The 20,388-nt window shown below is 32.8% G+C and overlaps 2 protein-coding genes across 5 annotated transcripts; one reads left to right on the forward strand and one right to left on the reverse strand.

Moving 5' to 3' along the window:
• Positions 1 to 462: 462 nt before the first annotated feature.
• Positions 463 to 4,679, reverse strand: LOC136409181 (uncharacterized). The gene is made up of 7 exons (XM_066390528.1): positions 4,433 to 4,679; positions 3,361 to 3,441; positions 2,205 to 2,406; positions 1,292 to 1,517; positions 1,023 to 1,241; positions 839 to 969; positions 463 to 759 (listed from the first exon to the last, which is right to left on the reverse strand). Exons 1-7 carry the CDS (start codon positions 4,601 to 4,603, stop codon positions 578 to 580), a joined length of 1,212 nt encoding a protein of 403 aa, XP_066246625.1. The 5' UTR covers positions 4,604 to 4,679; the 3' UTR covers positions 463 to 577.
• A 1,857-nt stretch (positions 4,680 to 6,536) lies between these two features.
• On the forward strand, positions 6,537 to 20,340 carry LOC136408995 (peroxisomal acyl-coenzyme A oxidase 3). Of its 4 annotated transcripts, none has more exons than XM_066390253.1 (12): positions 6,537 to 6,581; positions 15,574 to 15,716; positions 15,955 to 16,116; positions 16,207 to 16,362; positions 16,882 to 17,029; positions 17,090 to 17,261; positions 17,318 to 17,612; positions 17,799 to 17,921; positions 18,129 to 18,483; positions 18,536 to 18,816; positions 18,876 to 19,031; positions 19,088 to 20,339. In XM_066390253.1, exons 2-12 carry the CDS (start codon positions 15,582 to 15,584, stop codon positions 19,208 to 19,210), a joined length of 2,106 nt encoding a protein of 701 aa, XP_066246350.1. In that variant the 5' UTR covers positions 6,537 to 6,581; positions 15,574 to 15,581; the 3' UTR covers positions 19,211 to 20,339. The 4 variants fall into 4 exon arrangements, with proteins under 4 accessions (XP_066246350.1, XP_066246349.1, XP_066246351.1 ...); XM_066390252.1 differs by lacking the exon at positions 6,537 to 6,581 and adding an exon at positions 11,425 to 11,743; XM_066390254.1 differs by lacking the exon at positions 6,537 to 6,581 and adding an exon at positions 12,561 to 12,580.
• Positions 20,341 to 20,388: the final 48 nt, after the last annotated feature.

Genomic DNA, 20,388 nt, shown 5'->3' on the forward strand with positions numbered 1-20,388 from the left:
TTTAAAGAACTATTTCATCTAAGCGATATATTCTAGTACAAGATTTATTGATTTATTTCAAGTGATAGATGGTCCGCATTGTGAATAATATCACTTATTGAAATTTGTTACTTCGGATTTGTAGATTTTTTAAATGTTTATAAACCGAGTTTGTTAGGCATACGAGTCTTACAATAATTATTGCAAATAGAAGTTGCATCACAGACATTGTGAGTTGGTACTTTTAATAATAAATAGATCGTAGGAGTTGAAGAATTCCCAATTCAGTATTAGAAAACCGATTATTGTTAACATTAAGCGCATAACTTAAGAAGTTTGTATAAATTTCTTATACTTATGATAATTTGTATATGGCGGTGTTATTAGTTGGAGTGATAGGAATATTATTTATTGATTTGTCTGACTTGTTAGGACCAAGTACTAGATATTTCCACACATTTCGTAAATTTACTGTACATAAAGTCGAGTTGCAAAAGGTTTATTATAATAAAGTTACTACTTACAAGCAAGTTAAATCTTTAATTATTTCCCCCTAAACACTATTAAACAACCCCTACTAAGCCAGAGTAAACAATTCTTAAGCATATTTAACATTTCTCCCATCCACGTTTCGGTATTCCCACTCAACAGTACCGTGCCCTTTTATCCCGTTCACCTCAACAGTACAGAAACATTCGTACACTTTAGCTTCCCAATCTTTGCTAATGTAAAAGTGTGGAGAATCTGTTATGTTCACTTGCATAACATAATCAGTATTTCCTGGAAAAGAAAAAGCATCGTCGAAGATTCATGTCATTTCCTAAATGAATCCAAATCTTTGAACAATCTCTCTGAATACCTGCTTGGAAGGTAAAGGCATAATCCTTCGGAAAATCTCCATTTTCTCCAAAGTGATAGAGATGAAGATCGCTATTGATAACAGGGTACATTTTTCTTTCTTTTGCTTTATATACGTAACCAATTTGCATTCTAAAATAAACTCATTTATTTCAATTTTTCCTTCAAGGGCCTCATAAGTGTACCTTGAATAACAAACTGGCTGGCAAATAGTTCCAACTGAAAAATGGTCTCCGTTTTCCGCAGACACCCAATGAATTGCATATCTCCTGAAACTATCCCACTTCCTATTAAAACCAATACTGTGATCCCTTATTGCATCAAAGTCAATGTTAAATTCTTGCTCATCAACCACGATTTTGGCCTCCACAAAGCCACATTGCTCATAATGAAGCTGATATGTTCTACAATAGAAATAATCACTTAGTTTAATTAACAATTTTTGTCTACCTACTGTTTCAGATTTGCAAAATATGATCTGCTCCACTTTTCATAGGCCAGCACTTTAGCCATGTTCCAAGGGTTCATTTGAGTTTCATAGTTAAACCATGGTTCGTCCGATGAAAAGAGGGCCTCAATAGTAACGTTGTGTGTATATTGAGGTTTATAATGCTCTCTTAGTTGGCCTGTGAAGGTGATCCGCCATTTTTTCATTGGTTCCACATTGGTAACTTTTATACCTAGAAATAAGTGAATTATTATAAGTGAGGCCAAAATGACCAGGTAAAAAAAACAATGATATAACAGGTAAGTCAAAAATTTAAATCTCTAAATCTTGAAAATTATATGCATTGACGGATATTGCCCCTGCTGCAGCTGCCATTGTCTGTAAGATAGAGTCCTCTTTCACAGAATTCATTTCTTTATCTCTCTTGTTGCTAGTGATATGTTCTCAATTCTCAAGAAATGAAAGCAATAATTACTCAAAAAGATTATAAATTGGAATGTTTTGAAATTCACGTCAAAGCTTCCTGCTTCTATGGCGAACGTAAATCATCATTTTTTCTCAATTATTTAATATAATTTTAATTTTATTTATTTATTTTTATTAAAATTTAATAAAAATATTTTGTAGCAAATATGTTAATTGTCTCTTTTCTAACATTTTTCGACATTGATATAGTAGGTGGGCCACGAATCAAAGGTCCGCCTTAGCCCTAGACTCATTAATAATTATATGAAACTTTTTAAAGAACATATCACATATTTAATTTCCAAATTCCATGTGATTCTTGAGTTTGATGTAGTCACAACAAATTCAGTGCTAGTTGCTTCGTTTTAAATTTTATGGAGTGTCGGATTGATTTGGGTTTTTTACTTCGCACTTCATCGTTCTTATTTCTAGAAAAACACGAGAATTAATTTACCTTCTGCTGCATAACTTTCTTCTTCTTCAGTGTTAAAAAGACTAGTATCAGGTGCTTTTGGCAATTCTAATATTCCAAATTTCGAGTTTTTGATTTTCAAATAGAAAAATCCATCAATCAGTCTGTTGGGTCTTCTTGCAGTCCCCACTGCAAAATGATCACCGTTTCTATTTGCTCCATTGAAATATACTGCATCTACTGCCTATAGAAAATCTCGTGTTAACTGTGAACCGAAAAATTTTTTTTAAAAAATCTAATTTTGATAAATGTTTAGAAACTCTTCGAAAATTAAGCTTCAATTGAATGTTTTTTTATAAAAAATTAAAATTAGTCAAAGGAATCAAGGTCATACCAATTGATAAGTCATGAATTCGACCTAGATCATGTGAAATCTTTAAAAATTGGTAAATGCTCTTATGGGAAAATTTCACTCCTTTTTGGCTAACAGTTGAAAATCCCTCCATTTCTTTTGATCCATTATGGTCATATTTGAAGGTATTTTCAACGACAAATAACGGGCAAAATATTTAGCCTAAAAAGAGAAAACAAACTGAATTGCCATTGAGTTACAAATCGTAAACTTCAATTCGCTCTATTTTATAATTTATGTATTTTTTAAGTTTAGAGCTTAAGAGAGAGCAACAAATCTGCGATAATTAGGGCGCTTTAGAAAGGGTTTAAAATCAACTAACAGATTTTTAAATATGCTAGAAATTGTTTGATTTCCAAAGAATTCTTTTGCTCAGGAAACTTAGAGTAAACCTGATAGGCGCAAAGCGAAAAGAATGTCATAAAGTTTCATTGAATTAACGTACTAAGGAACTTATGCTGAACTGACATAATTTCCGTGGAAATGCCAACTTAAATTAACTGAGCAAAATTTTTCGCAAAAAGTATTTTTGCTTTTCAGTTGTCTTTTAGCGAAGTTTTAAGTAATAAATGCAATATCTATAGAATGTTATTAAAATTGAATTTCAACACAATATATCGATAAGAAATAATACTAAATTAAATATTTGAAAAACACGAAGAATTCATTCAAAACCCCCTGAAAAATTATTCATATTTTATCTCTCATAGAGCATCAAATATTTAAGAAAGAAGCAAGAAAAAAGCAAAGAGCAATTGCTAATAAAGTTTCTAAATAAATGCTTACTTTAGAGGTGGGTGCGAGCTTTTGAATATTATCTAAATTCTTATAGTATTCCTCAGATTTTGACAATAGCCATTGGCGAACCTGAAATTTAAATTAGAGTTTTAAATATCATGCGTTTAAAAAAAAATCGATAAAGTAGGCTTTGGAATTATTTGACACCCAGTCCGTATGTCTTTGATATGTTCTTCTACATAATCTCCAACATAAACAAGTAATCCTAACCTTACTTAAATACGATTCTACTTACCTTTATTAGTAGTTGGATTTTATTAAAAATATTCTTTTTCAAAACTCCGTGGTCTTGTGTTTTAGTTAGTTAAAGTTTTCTGAGCGCTAAAAATGGTGATTACATACGGACAAAAAGCCTTTATGGTCGAGTCTTATTTTCGAAATGTACAGTTCATAAACGGAAAATGGGTCTTCCAAATTCAACTTTGTATTCCAGAGTTTCGAGAAATTGGCAGTGTTCAAAGGAAATCCGGAAGTAATAAACCAATTAAACGGACTTTAAAACTGTACTTGTTAAAAATGTGAGGCGAGTATTGGATGACAATTCCAGCACATCTTTAAAAACACTATCTCAACATGTGGTGTATCACCTAATACTTGTTTAATTCTTTTTAAAAATCTGGAATTATATCCATACAAGGTGCAAGTGTTTTAAGGTCTGCGGACCCTGGATTTTATTAAAAGCGATTGAAATTTGCAATTGGTTTAACGTTCAAATTTTGAAAAAAACTTTCTAATAAAATCCAACTAATAATAAAGGTAAACAGAGTCGTATTTAAGTGAGGTTAGGTTTATTTGTTTATATTCGAGATTATGTAAAAGACGTACGGCCTCGATGTCAAATAATTCAAAAGCCTACTAGACCGAAATTTTTTTAAAACGGGTCTAAGGACCTAATAGAGAATATTGTAGAGAACTACTCTAGTTTCTCTGCATGCATAATTTCTCATACAGTTAGTCAAATAATTAAATTATAAAGTTATCTACACTTTTAATCATAAATGCAAATATGTGTTCCCTTATCAGTATTTTGTTTGTATACCAAAGTCAAATAGGACTTTACCTTGCTAATTAATAATAACCCATACATAAACCATACTTTTAACCAATAAACACCATTTCGTCTCGGGTAAATTCCAAATATCGGTTTTGGATTTGTGTCTAATATTTTGGCGACCAAGAGCGTGATTGCTGAAACTAGAAATCCAACCAACAAACTAACGCCTTTAACCATTTTTTAGATTTGTACAGGCAACAACTGAAAGAAAATGTAGGATAAACAATAAATTTGTCTTCTCTTCATCTGTAATTTAAAAATGTACTTAACTTAGATTTAAATAGAATTATTTATCATACAAGATAGCGTTATCATTTTAAATTAAGTTACACAGTGAGCATCTAAAATTCGCTTCCTCCCAGTACCCTCCCTCTCTTAATTTTTTTTAAATTTCTAATAAAAAAATGTCAAATACAAAAGTAACATCGTAAGTAGTAAAAGTGATTTCATCGCACTTTTTGAACCCTTAGCTTTGATTTATACAGGGTCGCACAATAACGTAGTGGCTTAATGATATATTTCTTAAATCTGTGTATTACAGCATTTTTGGATTTTACGTAAAATTATAAACAAATTTCATACACCATAAGTCTGCTTAAATCTGTTTTAAAATAAAAACCAACGGAAATGTAAAATAACCACTTATTTAAACTTTTGCCTTTAACTTTTTTTCGTTGTTATCTACCTCTAAAGGTGCCCTAAATGGCCACCTTGCATTTTTTTATTAAAAAATAATGCAAATGGCAAATAGTAGTTAAGTGCGAAAGCGGCAAGTTAAAAAGGTAAAATTGTTTATTTTCATTTTCGATCGTTTTTATTCTCAAAATAGTTCATCTTATATGTGTAGCTCGTCCTATATAAATATACTCTACTTAAAATTATGCAGAGAACTTAAAAAATGAAATAACATGCTGGGCGTCTCATTTTTGTGGCACACTCTGTATACATTGAAGTTAAGCCTTCCAAGAGGTCAAATAACATCTTACAATTTTTATGTTTGATAGTATTTCCTATAAGCAGAAACAAAGGTGGGGGTACGGATTTTAGCTCTTCACTGTATGAATGGTATAAGTGGATTACTTGCAGAATTTCTCCGGCTAAGTTATAGTATACTTAATAAGAAATTCTTATCGCAATGGAGATAGGTGCATAACGATTGGTTATTGTCTGTGTAAACAAAAATTCTAATATGGACATATGTAGTACGTAAAACTTGATATCGAAGCGGAAGTCTCGAAACTTTATTAAAAAAATTTGGATTTTCGCTTAAAATAATTGTTCACGTAGTTCGATCATCCTCTTTGAACAGATTTAACCACCAATATTGCGAAAAACCATCTTCAGAGTTCCCTCATTAAAGGGGAAACCCCCTTTAAAACGCAATTTTTGGATTATATGTATAAGAACTTTTTTTATTATTTTAATTTCTAGAATCACCTCCCAAAATATTTCGACGTTATTTTCGGACACCCTGTATTTAGGTCTACATTTTTTTAAAATTATCTAACGCCACTCGACTAGAATGTTGCTTTTTGCTCGTTTTGCCTCGTTGTTCATGTAAATTACTCGTTTTTCTCAATGTTGTTTTTTCCACGTATATTACTGTTCGGTACCAATAAACCTTAACTATGGTTAGAAAATTTGTTGGTTTTTGTCGCAAAAAACAGTGTCTGCAACTGAGGATGGCGAGAACCTAAAATCCAATCTATGGTTAGTTTAATGGCCCATTTTAAAAATCCCGAATTTAGATAAACGTCCTCGAACTCATAATTTTTTGGTTTTAGAGGTAATATTACGATGAAAAACCACTCGACATCCACGTGGCAGCGAAACTTTTCTATTCCATTTATTCACTCTTTCTCTATCCCTTGCTCTTGGTCCAGATACCGTGGCTCCCCCTTATTGAGCCTCCTTTCGCATCCTTGACCTACATATCCGTACAAGCCTATCACATTTAATGTGAAACTAACCCTCTAAAATATCCTATTTCCTGAGTTCTGTAGCATGAAAAATAATTTTGCCTCTTAAAAAAATGTTCTTTTTTTGGTGTTTCGAGTATTTATTATTGCCCTGAAATAAACGATTTGCTTGAAAATAACAATGTGGAATTTACTAAAATATCGATTTGTGAAAGAATTCAGCTGATTCTATGAAGGTAAGATTATGGACTTTTGTCAAGGGATTTAAAGGAAAATACGTATTTAAAAAAAATATATCCTTTATAATATAGAACTAATGACGAATGTTCTTTTTTAGCTAAACATTTGCTAATTTTGAAGTTCGAGTCACGTTCATGTTGATCATAGGTTAAAAAAATTATTTCGTTTTTTTAAATTTGGTAGAAAGGTCAAGATAATTGAAGGCAAAATTATCTAAATTGTATCCACTTAAAAGTACCTCAAATACTTCGTTTTGTAACCTTTTTTTACGCGGAAAAATGATTTTACTCTTGAAAATATTTATCTCACTTTAATGGAATTTACAGGACACCTACGACCTCCATGAGGAGATTTGTCCTATAGATCATAATATCTTTTTATATAGAGATCGAAGATGTAGGAAAAAAATACTTTTAAAAATTTAGAAATATTAATATTCACAGCGTTTTTCTTATTACAATGCGGTATATCAATAAAGTCACTTTCTCGTAGTATAAACATGGACTTTTAATTCTTTCGTTTCTTAGATATTGTAGGATGTTAAGATTACATTTAGTTCAATTTTTCTTTACAGCAAAACTGCATAAGCGTTACATCAAATAAGAGTAAGAAGTTACAGAGTGATACTTCTTCCTGAGCCATATTACTCTACTTCGTAATTTTTTGGGTGCTACACTGACCTACATATTTCCCATAAACAAGTATTTTCAGTTCAATTTTTCGTTTCTATATTTTTTCATACCTATCATGATTTTTGAATTATTTGCAAAAATATCTCGCAATGCAATGACATTCATGCTATGGTAAATTGTGGTAAGTAAACCTTAGGAAACATGTTTTTAAGTTGTCCTTAATCCCCATGTTTATACCAGAAAATGACCTTATTTTTAATAAAATCAATTAGGAAATTTCCTGCAAAATTTCTTATTGGCAATACCGGCCGTCCAGGACCAAAAAGGGGACCCCGACCAGACTTGTGAAGAATGTTTCAAGACTGACATCTTTACAATTTTTGGAGGGGGGTTTAATGATTTATTTCGTTTTTCTATATTTAAGGATGTTCTAATATGTCACCACTTGATGTTCAAATATCACTTATCTCTACCTCGCTTCTTATGGATAAATTGACTATTTATACCCGCACGTTCCGCCTCTGGTACTCTATACAAATGGAAGAGAGACGTGTTTAATTGTTTAGAATTTAGACTGTGCTTCGCAATCTCCTCTCTGATTTGTCCAAAATCCACGTGGTCCACATCACGTGTTGCGGGTTCTGGTTTCGGTGGCCTTGTGACAATGCCAACGCGCGGATTACGCCAGAATGATGTAACTGTGCGATACCAACAGGTGGTGCCAATTTGACCCAGCCACACGGCTAATTCATTTATGTCAAATAATGGATTTTTTTCCACTACTAAATTTAAAAGACGCCATTATTAGGTGCGTTGGATCATCGTAAAGAACGTTTTTCGCCTTTTTCTAAGAACAGTTGAATAATAGATTAATAACGGCACACATGTGACATTACTTCCCTAGCGATCTAATTGACTAATATCATCATCATCATCCTCCTTGCTGTTTTATTTATAGTTGCCATGGAAATGAACGTCCAAAGAAACGTCACCGTTGACGTTATGATCAAAGACGCGTTGGGTTTTACTTGTGCTTAATATACATAAATAATATGTTATAAACAAGTTTCTTCTAATTTTATGGAATCTAGTTAAACTGTAAGTGGAAAAATATGATCCACCGTGGTTGTGAAATATTCATAACAAGTGACGAAATAATCATAATGATTTAAACGACTTGTCTTCCGTTACTTTAGAACTTTGTCTGATAATTCAAAACTTTGTGTAACTGACGTCACAAATGAGAATGAATTGTTGCCAACCAACAAATATAGCTTTATCTTTGTTTGTTGCAATGTCATTTGCGCGCCTCGTTACCCGTTTTCGGGCCAACCTGATGCGACATTGACACATATTTTTAGGAATTTTGAACATCGAAATGTCAAAATTTTGAACTCAAAATTTGCCTTTTGTGCATTTCTTGTTTTTCGGTTCTTTTTTAGTTTATTTTCGTTCGATCTATTACTGTTCTGCATTAAAACCTGTTCTTTTAAGAACAAATCTGCGAAACATTTAAATAGCCGGTGCAAACAACTCGTTTTTAATTCAATATTTTGAATAGGAGTGAGATAACAACGGTCCTTTATTGCCTTAAACCGTTGCGCGAAAGGTAAGTTTATTCTATATTATTAAAATTGAAAAGTTTATTTAAAAAAGCTGGGTAGAAAAAAAGGTCCTTACAGCGTGTAGCTGCAGCACTTCATTCAGGGCATTCTGCAGCTTTTTAAAGTTATTTTGAGCAAAAAGTATTAAAGTAACTTCCAGGTAACTGCACATTACTTATTGCATAATGTTAGCATACATATGTATCTATTACCATTAAAATTCAATTTAATCCGAGACGCTCCAAAACTATGTCAGGTTTAACAATACTGCATGTTATTTGTGTGACGGCTTCAGTTTGCTTTTCTAATAAATGAATTATACTATTATTAACACTTTTAATTGTGAGCTGAGCAATATATTATATCTAACACAGAATTAAGTTACCTATTTCGTATTCACAGAATGTTTCGGCGGGTCGTGCGAAAATGTATAGCTTAAACAGTTCGAACCAAAAGTCCCTATTTCAATCCTACTTTTTCACCTGTTTCTGATTTATTCCCCACCTAAACCATTGTGGCCCTAATGTTGGAGCTTTTCGTTGCATCCATCTTCCATATTTTTGTGGTTCCTAATTTTCTCCCTAATTCGCTTGTTTTCAATTTTGACTAGCATCCGCTCTATATTTTCTTCATTCAGAATTCAGGAAAACATTTTTACTTTTTTTTATGTCTAAGAGTCATAGTTCATAGTGAGGTATTCTTATCAATATAATAGAACCCTTTTTTACCGCTAAACATGTTATCGATATTTGTATGTAAAAAAAAAAAATCCTTTTCCCAAAATCAGTTTTCCTCCATATTTTTGAAAATCGATGTTCAATTGTATTTTTAAGAATATATTTAAATTCCCTGAAAACAATACTGTAAAACACATATTTTATTTTTTATCAAAAAATTAGCAGAAGCAAATCTTAAGTAATTGGTTTAAACATGACAAATATTGACATAGAAATATTTTCAAAAAGTCATAAAATCAAAGTCAAAAAATGTTTAAAAACTTCTCTAATTTTGTTTATCTAAGTTTACATTTCTACCACTGTTCGCATCACATGGCATGACACAAAATTATTATTAGCTGGCGCGTGGCAAATATCCATCCTTTATTTGTGCACGATTTTAACTGAAAACAAGAGTTTACGTATGTGCCAAATGCATCCAGAGTCTACTCCACTACTCGACATGTCACGATCGATGCCATAATGTTTGTCTTCTTCCACAGAATAAACAAAGACGGCTATATGATGCAGGGTAAGTGGGGATGACTATGATTTGATAACATCGATACAGTGGAGGTAAATGAGAATTTTAGCGGTAAAGCAGCAAATTATCTTATGCGGGATTCGACGTGAATATCTCATTTACGTCGAAAATACAGGTCTTTTGCCAATAGTTAGAGATACAAATTTGCCTTCGAATATCTTTGTATTCGAAAGTGTATTTAAATTCGAATAAAAAATATCTTTTATCCGAATATCGGATAAAAGATTAAAAGTTTTGACGATATCGATCAACAATTATGTTTTCGACATTGGAATTTTTAGTTATAATATATCGATATAATCGAATTTTATTGCCGATTGTTTTTATACCCGATTGGTACTGCATGGCTGGTACTTCGAGTTATTTTTTTTTTAATTTTTATCTTCGGGTAATTGAAATTATCAAATTAGATGATTGAACATATCATGCTTTTGTAGTAAAGTTAACGTAAAAATAAAAAACTAGGAACATTCCCAAACTTCAAATAAATTTTGAGAAATTACTAGACAATATCGCTACTTGTAGGTCTATCTTGTGTTTTAAAATAAAAACGAACTCGATGGAATAACTGGCTTCTAATCGGTTACTGAATGTTTAATGTTATTCTTCTTGTTTAGTTTTTTTCTCTTGTAAAAATCCTACAGCGTATTCTTCACTTGAGATATTGGTGAAATGGCCCCTTTTTAGAGCAAGTAACTTTTTTGATAGTACAACTTCCTTTTTACCACATATTGAACATACAGTTCTGGTCACATAAATAGCACACTTTGTATTTCAGTTTTTTTTTAGTTAAATTTAGTTCATTTTATAACGTTATGTTAAAATTATGAAATAAATTTTCATTTTTTCAATGATATTAAGATTAAGTAATTTAAACACATATAATGAGATAAAATTTGTTTAATTTTTTTTCTAATACAATCTCTTTATTCCAATTAAATAAAGTGTACTATTTACAAGACCAAGACTGTAAAGGAAGAATAATGTAGTAAACTTAATAACAAGATACTGGGAGGAGAAATGCATCTGAGGAAATGGTCGTCTGTTTGATGTGTCTCCGACAAAATTGCTCTTTCGAAATGATCCTGTGACTGTGGTGAAGTTTTTCTTTTGCCATTTTTTAGAAGAGGTTTCTGCTCGTCGCTCGTTTGCAACCAATCGTTGAGTTTCACTTTTTCTTTTTTATGCTTCCAAAAAGTCTCATCACCAGAAAAAAGTTCCTCAAACTTTTTTTTTTCCTATTTGGTACCCAGCCGAAAATTCCCCCAATTCCTACGCCTATGGTTGCTCGGCATTACCGGCATTCCATCGTATTTAATCATACTTATCCGTCCTAACCTCAGTCAGTAGACTCGGTGCCTCATGTTTTCTGTCAAAGCCGGCAGTTCTGTTGTGGACGAGTACTGCCGTTAGTCGATATCGTTTCAATTTTGGTCATGTGCCATAAGACCCTTTTGGATTAATAAAATAGTGTCGTTTATGGTCAGTACTTGCATTAATAAACCGAGTCTTATTACTTTCAGTCGACTGTTTGGAACTCGGTAAATGTTTTAAATAAGTAGCCGAAAGCGCGTTTTGAATTGTCCTGCGAAGTTTCTTGGAGTGTAGTACCTAGTCCCAACAAGAAGTGCACCTGCTAGCGTCCTAGAAGGTATCCTATAGGTAAGGATATCTACTTCTATCTAGGATCATTTAATAGTACCAATGCTATGCGACTTTATTAACTTAAATTATTATTAAACCTGTCTAAAGTGGACATTCTTGATAAGGGGTTTAATTATGAGTGTTAATAAATTGTTAAAAATGTGCGCTGCTGTGCGTGTAATTATTATTAGGTATTCCATATTGTAAGCAATAAAAGTAAGCCATCCGCACATCTAATTTTCCTATTGATTAGAGCGTTAAAAATAGACTGTTTGTTTCATATTTTCGCCGAATTTTGCGACAACTTTTATTAAACAATATCAGGAAGTAAAACGCCCGGAAAATTTCGTTTTTATTGTCAAATCGCACGAATTGTGTTTGAAGCTAGACGCTTCTATCATTACCTGGAAAAATGAATTAGTAAATACTAAAAACAAACATTCCATGCCTTCATTCCATTCGCCATTGGAAGGGCTCATAGTAATAACAAAATAAAAAAATCTAAAAGTGAAGCAAACAAATAAACCTGTATTATTGATATTATTTCATTTGCTATTTATAGATATTTTAAATAAAAATACTATAAAAATGTAAATAAAAACATCGCATGTCGCAAAAAAGAGGTGTATCTTACCACCGATCACGCCATATTAATTTACATTATGGTCAATTTCTTTTTTACTTGTGGTGTGGCTTATCCTTATGATATTACCGATAATCCCTTCAATTGATCCCTAATTATGACCAAGTAAATGTAAGGAACAGCATAATACACATCATTGAACTGGAAATATGCACTGATGCCTACTCACTCGTACTCGAAGATTTAACATTGGTATTTTACCAAATAAATAGGTAAGTTCTTTTGCCAATTTACATCATATGTTCACACTGGCTCACATTTCAACACCAAATCTAATTTTTTGCTTCACTTTTTTAATTATCGGCTTCATTTTGTGGCTATTTATGCTCAGTTTCGTTCTCGATCTATCTGTAATAATCAATTGGAATCAATAAAATAACTGCGAAGCAGATCTGCCTACGGATTTCCATTGTGTGATTATATTACACACAAACATGACGGAAAAACTTTCTTTCGGAGTTTTAAATTAACATCGAGAAATAAACAGGAAGATGATGAACGTTTTTTTTAATTATTTTTGTTTTTAGTTCAGGCATCTCTCCATCATGTACAGAATTATTTAAATTCGCTGCTCACCATTGGGAACTCGAAAACCGTAAGCGATGCGTTAAATTGGAGCAGACTTGAACATTTTTATGCTAAAAAAAACTACGTTTTAAATTCAAGAAATTCTGTCCGATTCCAGAAAAAATCGAGCAATACGGATATTTGCTAAAATTTTGTTGACTTTATTCTGAGTTTATTTGAAGAGATGATTATAAATAAATGTCACCTTTCCATTGGCATGTTTTATCTTGAACAAGACAAAATTACTGAATTTTTAATACGACATCTCAAATTTTCGATACCGTCATCCACTTCATTTTTGTAAATACGGACATATCTATTTCCCCACATTTATTGAAAGCACTTGATTTCCGATTAAAACTGTTACACTGTATACTAAATACATGCTTCTTAAAAAAAAAATTACACAATAGAAAAATACTAGATACCGGTTGCCACATGTTTTAAATGACCCTTTAAATATTCATTTGGTAAAAAATTCAATGAGAAAGCAATAATAATTATAAAAAGCACAGATTTAATATTCCGCTTTTGAAAAAATTGCGATCATCTGTCCAAATTATTATATTGAGAAAATTATCCCGGATATTAATACGTTTTGGTATCCAATAGCACTAAGTTAATGGGTATTTAAAATTTCCAGGCTAGTGTCCCAGAAGCTGCACATTTAAATTTGTTCGTTTGGAAAAATCGTTGTTTCCAAAAAAATACTTTTAAATTTCAAAACGTAGTATCGTTGAGCATAGAAATGCGTAGCGCAAGTTTGCTCTAATTTAAACGACTTCGTATCTTTTATGGCTTTCTAAGTCCGAATGGCAAGTACCAAGTTTTAATAAATTTAATTAAAGAAATTAACACAAATAACTGGGTTTCTGTTTCTGGAACCCAACCATGGGGATCTCGATAACCATGAAAGATACGAGGTCGGTTAAATTTGGGGAAAATTGGTCAATTTGGTGTTCAAAAATATGCCATTTTAGAATTTGAAAAATTCCGTCGACTTTCGGTATATAATAAGTATTTGGAATAAACTGAAATTTTAGAAAAAACGTTTTTATTTTTTCCTCAGCTTATTTAGCAGAGCAATTCAAAAATTTTTAACTCTTCATTATTACAAATTTTGTTTTATAACGCGGTGACGATATTTGAAACCCAACGTTTTGATTTTCGACAACTATCATCCACTTCATTATTTCTTATTCCCATCTTGGATTTTCATATTTTTGAATTCAGCTTTTTTGTAGATTGGTGGAAATATCAAAAACTCTTTTTTGGAAAAAGTACCTTGGAAATAATAAAATATGAAATAAGTAAATAAAGAAAATTATAAAAGATGCTCAAACGGTTCATCCTTTACTTTTAAGCACAGCTCAATGTGTCTTCTTAAATTTTGCATTAATTTTACATCGTTCCTTTTTCCTATTTTGATCCTTAAACTTATGATGACCTTCTTTCGCAGCTTATTAATATCGGTGTGGGTACAGGTTTATCAATGACGTTTTTCATAGTTTATCACAAGTAATAATCTAATGGGGAAAGATCTGGTAAACGTACCGGCCAACGTATCTCTCCATTATTTCAAAGGACTACCAGAAAATATTTCAAGCAAATAATCAGCCACGTTCCTAGCGTTATATGGCGGAGCATTATGTTGTTGGATCCAAAGGTTATTCAAACGGCTGAGGCAATTATTGTTATCGCTGTAATCTGTAAAGTTGGTTCTTAAAAAGTGCAAATACTTATCTACTGTCAAGTCCGAAATATATTGTTTAATTATCATATCATCAAATAAATCAACAGAAACATTTAGCCCTGCACGTGCTCGTTTGTAATCGATGTTTTCAGTACTTGCGTAAATTTTCAGTAGATTAGACATGTTCATTCTGACGATTCAACAAGCCTTAATTTGTAATTTTACGTTGTTTTGCCAGAATCGCGTTGAAAATAAATTGGAGCTTTTGCTCCAACAATTCCATGAAATTCCTAGAAAACACTACCCTCCGTTCATATCTTCTGGATGCGAGACTTGTATGATATGAATTTTAGACGGACGACATTTAAGTTTTCAAGTAACCCACGCCGCCTGATGAGATACGTTAATTTCTTCTCCTATAGCCCTTGTTAAAGTCGAAGAATTATTTTGATTGTAATAGAAAATTTATTTCATTGCCGTTTATTATTGTTAAGAAATTTTTCACATTTTACTCAACGCCTGTAAAATTGCCCCTTCCTTCCGATTTGGTCTATAACAATGTCTTTTAGGCTTGAAAAATGCACTAAACGCGACTAAATTTCTATGAAAGAGTAGAAAATAATATTTGAGCTGATTCTTATCTTTCTGGATTTCGAAGCAACTTACACACTTCGATGCGAAGCGTCATAAATTTCTGGCATACCTCGTTCTTCTTGACTTGAAAAAAGCATTTTTTTAACAAATGCATACAAATTTTGGTAACTGTAGGTAGCTTTAAACGAAGTTCAGTCAAACTGACAAAAATGTCTGTATTAAGCAAAATTATGTCGGATTTCAAACAGATATCGCCACGTTGTAAAAGAGGAAAATTTGCAATGATGAAATGTTAATCTGGTATATAGGTACAACTCAATGAGCGGAATTTGAACAATAATTCTATTTCAGATCGAGCCATGGCACAACAACCTGACGCCGATTTGATTGCGGATTTGCCTTCTGGTCCATTGGACCATTACAGAAAACAAGCTAAATTCGACTGGAAAAATATGAAATTGTTTTTCGAAGATCCAGAGTTGCTTAAAATTAAGGTAGTGACAGGTACCTAAATGTTTTCCTAATTTAAAATTTAAGTCCCATAAGTCCTGGCAGCTAATATTGGTATGGTAAGCAACTTATTAAATCTTGATTGAGCAAATTTATCTGGAATTGTAAATGTGGATATGTGTTAATGCCACATTTGTCCCAAGACCTCTCTTCATTTCCTGTGCCCAATTCACACCTTCTACTATGGGTCATACATACATTTTGGAAATATCATTTTCGCAGATGCAAGTTTGGAATACATTAGAGAAAGATCCCGCATTCCAACGGCCAAAAAAGGTACCTGATAGTGATGAAATGAAAAGGATTACGGCCATTCAACTTCATAAATATTGTCAATACAATTTTCTACATCCGGACACCGCTAAATTACCTTACAAAAGAAAAGTATGTACCATCTTTTGATGCATGACCGGACGTCGGGTGTTTTAGAACACTAATTTGCTTAATTTAAGACCAACTTATTGATCTTTGTAGACTAGATTTATGATGACTGTAAATGAAGCACTGGCCGTTGCATTTCCAGATGTCTCGGTAAAACATGCCATCGGAATTGCGCTTTTTAAAAACACTTTAACTACGTTGGGCACTGAAAGGCATCATCACATCCTAGATGCCGCATGGAATAATAAAGTGAGTAGCGAGTTTAAGCACTAAAACGTGACGAATACTATTTGAACACGATCAGTTCCAAATGGAAAAAAGCATTTTCTCCTACGAGCGTACGGTTAAGTGGATTTACCTCGCGAATTTGTGAACTGAAAATAGCACTCCACCCATCATCTGTGATAAAAATGTTTATCACAGATCTGCATGTAAAGATTTCGCCGCACCCTAATATTCAATTGAACTCACAGAAGGCACACAAACGTTCTTAGGAAAAAATATTGTATCTAACACATGCCAAAAGTCTTTACCACCATACTCGATTGCTGAGGCCCGCTTAGCCTCGTTACGCCAATTGCAATCAACATGCAGTAAAGTATTACTTTCCACACTCGTTAGGTAAATAACTATTCTTTTAGTCATCAATACAATGTACGTTATAGTTAATTAATGAAAAATGCATAGTTGATCATAATACATGACATCTCTACTACTTAAAGTGCCACAGAACATTTTGTGAAATAATTTTTTTTTCGCTTTACTTAGGTGTTGGCTTGTCTAGCTTTAACTGAGATTTCCCACGGCAGTAACACAAAACAAATGAGAACATCAGCTACTTACGATCCAAAAACTCAAGAATTTGTCATCAATACCCCAGATTTTGAGGCTGCAAAATGTTGGGTGGGGAATTTAGGTACCTGCGTACTAAATATCTATCTACGTAACATGTAACATAAATATCCCCATGTTTCAGGCAAAACTTGCACCTTGGCACTACTCTTTGCCCAATTGTATACCAAAGGCCAGTGCCACGGTTTGCATGCCTTCGTAGTTCCAATTCGCGATCCCAATACGTTGTTGCCCTATTCTGGCCTAATAATTGGAGACATGGGCGAAAAAATTGGTTTACATGGAATCGACAATGGGTAAACAGCAATGGATACATTGCAACATTTACGTGTAATAAACCGCTTGTTTGTAGCTTTATTATATTCAAAAATTACCGAATTCCCAGAGAAAATCTGCTAAATAGAACCGCAGACGTCTCCCCAGAAGGCGATTACGAAAGCAGCTTCTCAGATCCTGGCAAAATATTGGGGGCAGCTTTGGAGAATTTGTCTGCAGGGAGAGTGGGGATTATGCAAGAGAGTTCAAACAATATTATTTGTGCTGTGACAATAGCTCTGAGATATGCCGCCATTAGAAAGCAATTTGGGCCTAATGGTCAAGGGGACGAAACGAAGAACGAGTGGCCACTAATTGAATACCAGTTACATGTAAGTGGGAACAAACAGAAACGGCTGAAATTAGATGTTAATTTACTCTTTTTTTTTTTTTTACTTAATTTACTAATAGAGACTTGGAGGGTCACCTGGATTTATGGTGATATAAAAAGTGTGTTTTTCTGTCTAGAATTTAACGATTTTCCTTATGAATTTTACATTAGCTATTTTTTTAAATAGAGGTGGAGACTATTTCCTTACATGGCAGTGGCAGTAATTCTACGAACGTTTGTTTTAAGCTTTTCGGACACTTATCTCTCCGCCGTAGAACTATCTACTACATCCAAAGAAATAGAAGATTTGGTAAGAATATAAAATGGACAGTAAAAATCCTTAACACTTACCCACTGTAGTCTTAATTTAACCTGAATTAATCAATCTGATCGACTATATAAAGTGTATCAGTTTTCTTCATCTTTAATAACCATCAACTAAAAATTCATGTTAATTTAGTTAATAATTATAATGCATTCCCTCCCATACTTACAGTTGATTTCTTTTCTTTTTCAGAGCGCAATGGTCTCTGAAATCCACGCTGTGGTATCAAGTGCAAAAGCATTAGTCACATGGTCCTGCAGGGACGCAGTACAAGAATGTAGGGAAGCCTGTGGTGGTCATGGTTTCTTAAAATCTGCTCGCTTGGGTGATATAAGAACCACCATAGATCCTTGCGTGACCTACGAAGGGGACAACAACGTCCTGCTGCAACAAACCAGCAATTGGCTTCTGAGACAGTGGCAATCACTGTGCCAGGACAACAATTTAGCTACTCCTTTGAAAAGCTGCGAATTTTTTAGGAGGCATCAGGACATTGGGAGTTATAAATTTAGGTGTGGATCTCCTCAGGAGTTATTGGAGAGGAATTGTAAGTGTTATGAAAGAAGTTTTGAAGGTAAAAAGATATCGGTGGTTTTTAGTTATTACTGAAAGTTACCAATGGCTTATACTATACTTAGTAAAAGAGGCCGATAAGAAGCAAAAAAATATAGCAAAGAAAAATAATAATTTTGTTGCAAAAACAGAAAGTCAAGTGTATTGCGCTGCAATATTATCAAAAGTATTTATAGAATATTATGCCTTGGAAACGTTCTGGAAACAAATTCTTGTTGCCCATGAGAGCCTCAAAGAGACTTTGTGGCGCTTAGGAGCATTATATGGTTTATGGAATTTGGATAAGCATCTGGTTTATTTTTATCAGGTAAATAAAAAAAATTCTTTGCATAATATTTTTAAAATTGGATCGCAAAAAAAAATTAGGGAGGTTACACCATCGACTCCAAGCTTTCCTCCATGGTCAAAGATTGTATACTCCATCTGTGTGACTCATTGAAACCGGACTTCATGAGCATAGTGGACGGAATGGCTCCTCCAGATTATGTTGTGAATTCTGTTTTGGGAAAATCTGATGGAAAAGTATAGGCTTCAGGATTATTTAATTTTCCCGCTTTTATTTTGATGTATATTTTTAGCTGTATGAAAACTTGCAAACGGAATTATTCCACAATCCAGGAGCAATGTCTAGACCCGATTGGTGGCACGAAATTAGGTTTAAAGATGCTCCTGATTTTGTCAAGCTTCCAAGCAAAATTTAATACGGGTTATAGATTTTTATGCAATATATATGACCACACTAAATTGCACCGTAAACTACCGTAAGAACCAATGAAAAAACTTCCAAGAATTTTTCTTTGCATTAGTAGGTATAAAAAATGTTACATGTATTTTTGTAAAATAATTAACGTGTGGGTAAAGAAGAGTATTTATGATCAGTTATATATTTTTACTTTAAACTCTATCTGCAGTTAATATAAAGATTTTTAGAAAAATAATGGAACATATCTCAAATTCGATGTTCAAATCACGTGTCGAATTTAAAATAAGGGCATACAACCGAGCTTTAAATATAGAAAAATGGGTTATTTTAATACAAAATGCATTTCATTGCTGTAGTCTAATTGCTGACGATTTTTTGCAAATTTTTCGATTACCAAAGGTAATGCAATGCGGTTATAAATAAAAAGGGGAGTCTTTATTTTTTAACCCCGGAATTGTTGATAAAATTACGTTATAAGGGTACCATACATGGCTTTCCGTTCGAAAAGTACGACCGATTTTAATGGGGTATTGACAAATATTTACTACATGCAATTTAAGATGTCAGGAGACGTCATTGACTACAATGTAGATCAAATTCTTGAATATTAAATTTGACGTTCAAATTCTGTAGCAAAGACGTCTCCAGAAAAATAGCAGAAATGAACGCGTTTGAAGAAATTTTAAAAAATCCTGGGTGTCTTGAAACACCACTGAAAGTTGAATTTGTAGACCATTTAGATCTATTTTAAGATGTCATTTTGAAGCCCTCAAGCAGAGATTACTACTGCAGGCTTCGATTTGACGAAAGCAAAATTAAAGATTCAATGAAATAGAGTATCATAAATTTTAGGAAGTCGCTGTTTTCTTAAGTTTTATATTTATTTATATATAATATATAAATATAAAGTGCCTTTCCACGGCTCCACGACCTCAATAGTGATATCCACAGTCAACATAGGTCCAAGATTTTTAAATGTAATTTAGGATATAAAATTCAATGTTCTTCTATTAGATTACATATAAAATGTTAAAGTTGATAGTGGCTTTACCTTTATCACAGCATTTCCCAAATCAATAAAACGGGTAAGACGGCATTGTCAAGTTAATTATGTAATAGGTTACTTAACGATTAAATCACTTGAATTAACTTATGCCAACTGTTTTTTAAGGAAGT

This window comes from Euwallacea similis, chromosome 5 (genome assembly GCF_039881205.1).
Source record: "Euwallacea similis isolate ESF13 chromosome 5, ESF131.1, whole genome shotgun sequence".
NCBI lineage: Eukaryota > Metazoa > Arthropoda > Insecta > Coleoptera > Curculionidae > Euwallacea > Euwallacea similis.

Excerpts from the sequence above, each read along its gene's own strand:
- LOC136409181 (XM_066390528.1), bottom strand. The coding sequence starts at position 4,603 with ATGGTTAAAGGCGTTAGTTTGTTGGTTGGATTTCTAGTTTCAGCAATC. Across the intron at positions 3,442-4,432 it reads GGTTATTATTAATTAGCAAG|GTTCGCCAATGGCTATTGTC; the intron begins GTAAAGTCCTAT and ends TTTAAATTTCAG. Across the intron at positions 2,407-3,360 it reads AGCTCGCACCCACCTCTAAA|GCAGTAGATGCAGTATATTT; the intron begins GTAAGCATTTAT and ends GATTTTCTATAG.
- LOC136408995 (XM_066390253.1), top strand. The coding sequence starts at position 15,582 with ATGGCACAACAACCTGACGCCGATTTGATTGCGGATTTGCCTTCTGGT. Across the intron at positions 17,262-17,317 it reads TTACATGGAATCGACAATGG|CTTTATTATATTCAAAAATT; the intron begins GTAAACAGCAAT and ends GCTTGTTTGTAG. Across the intron at positions 19,032-19,087 it reads TGGGAAAATCTGATGGAAAA|CTGTATGAAAACTTGCAAAC; the intron begins GTATAGGCTTCA and ends GTATATTTTTAG.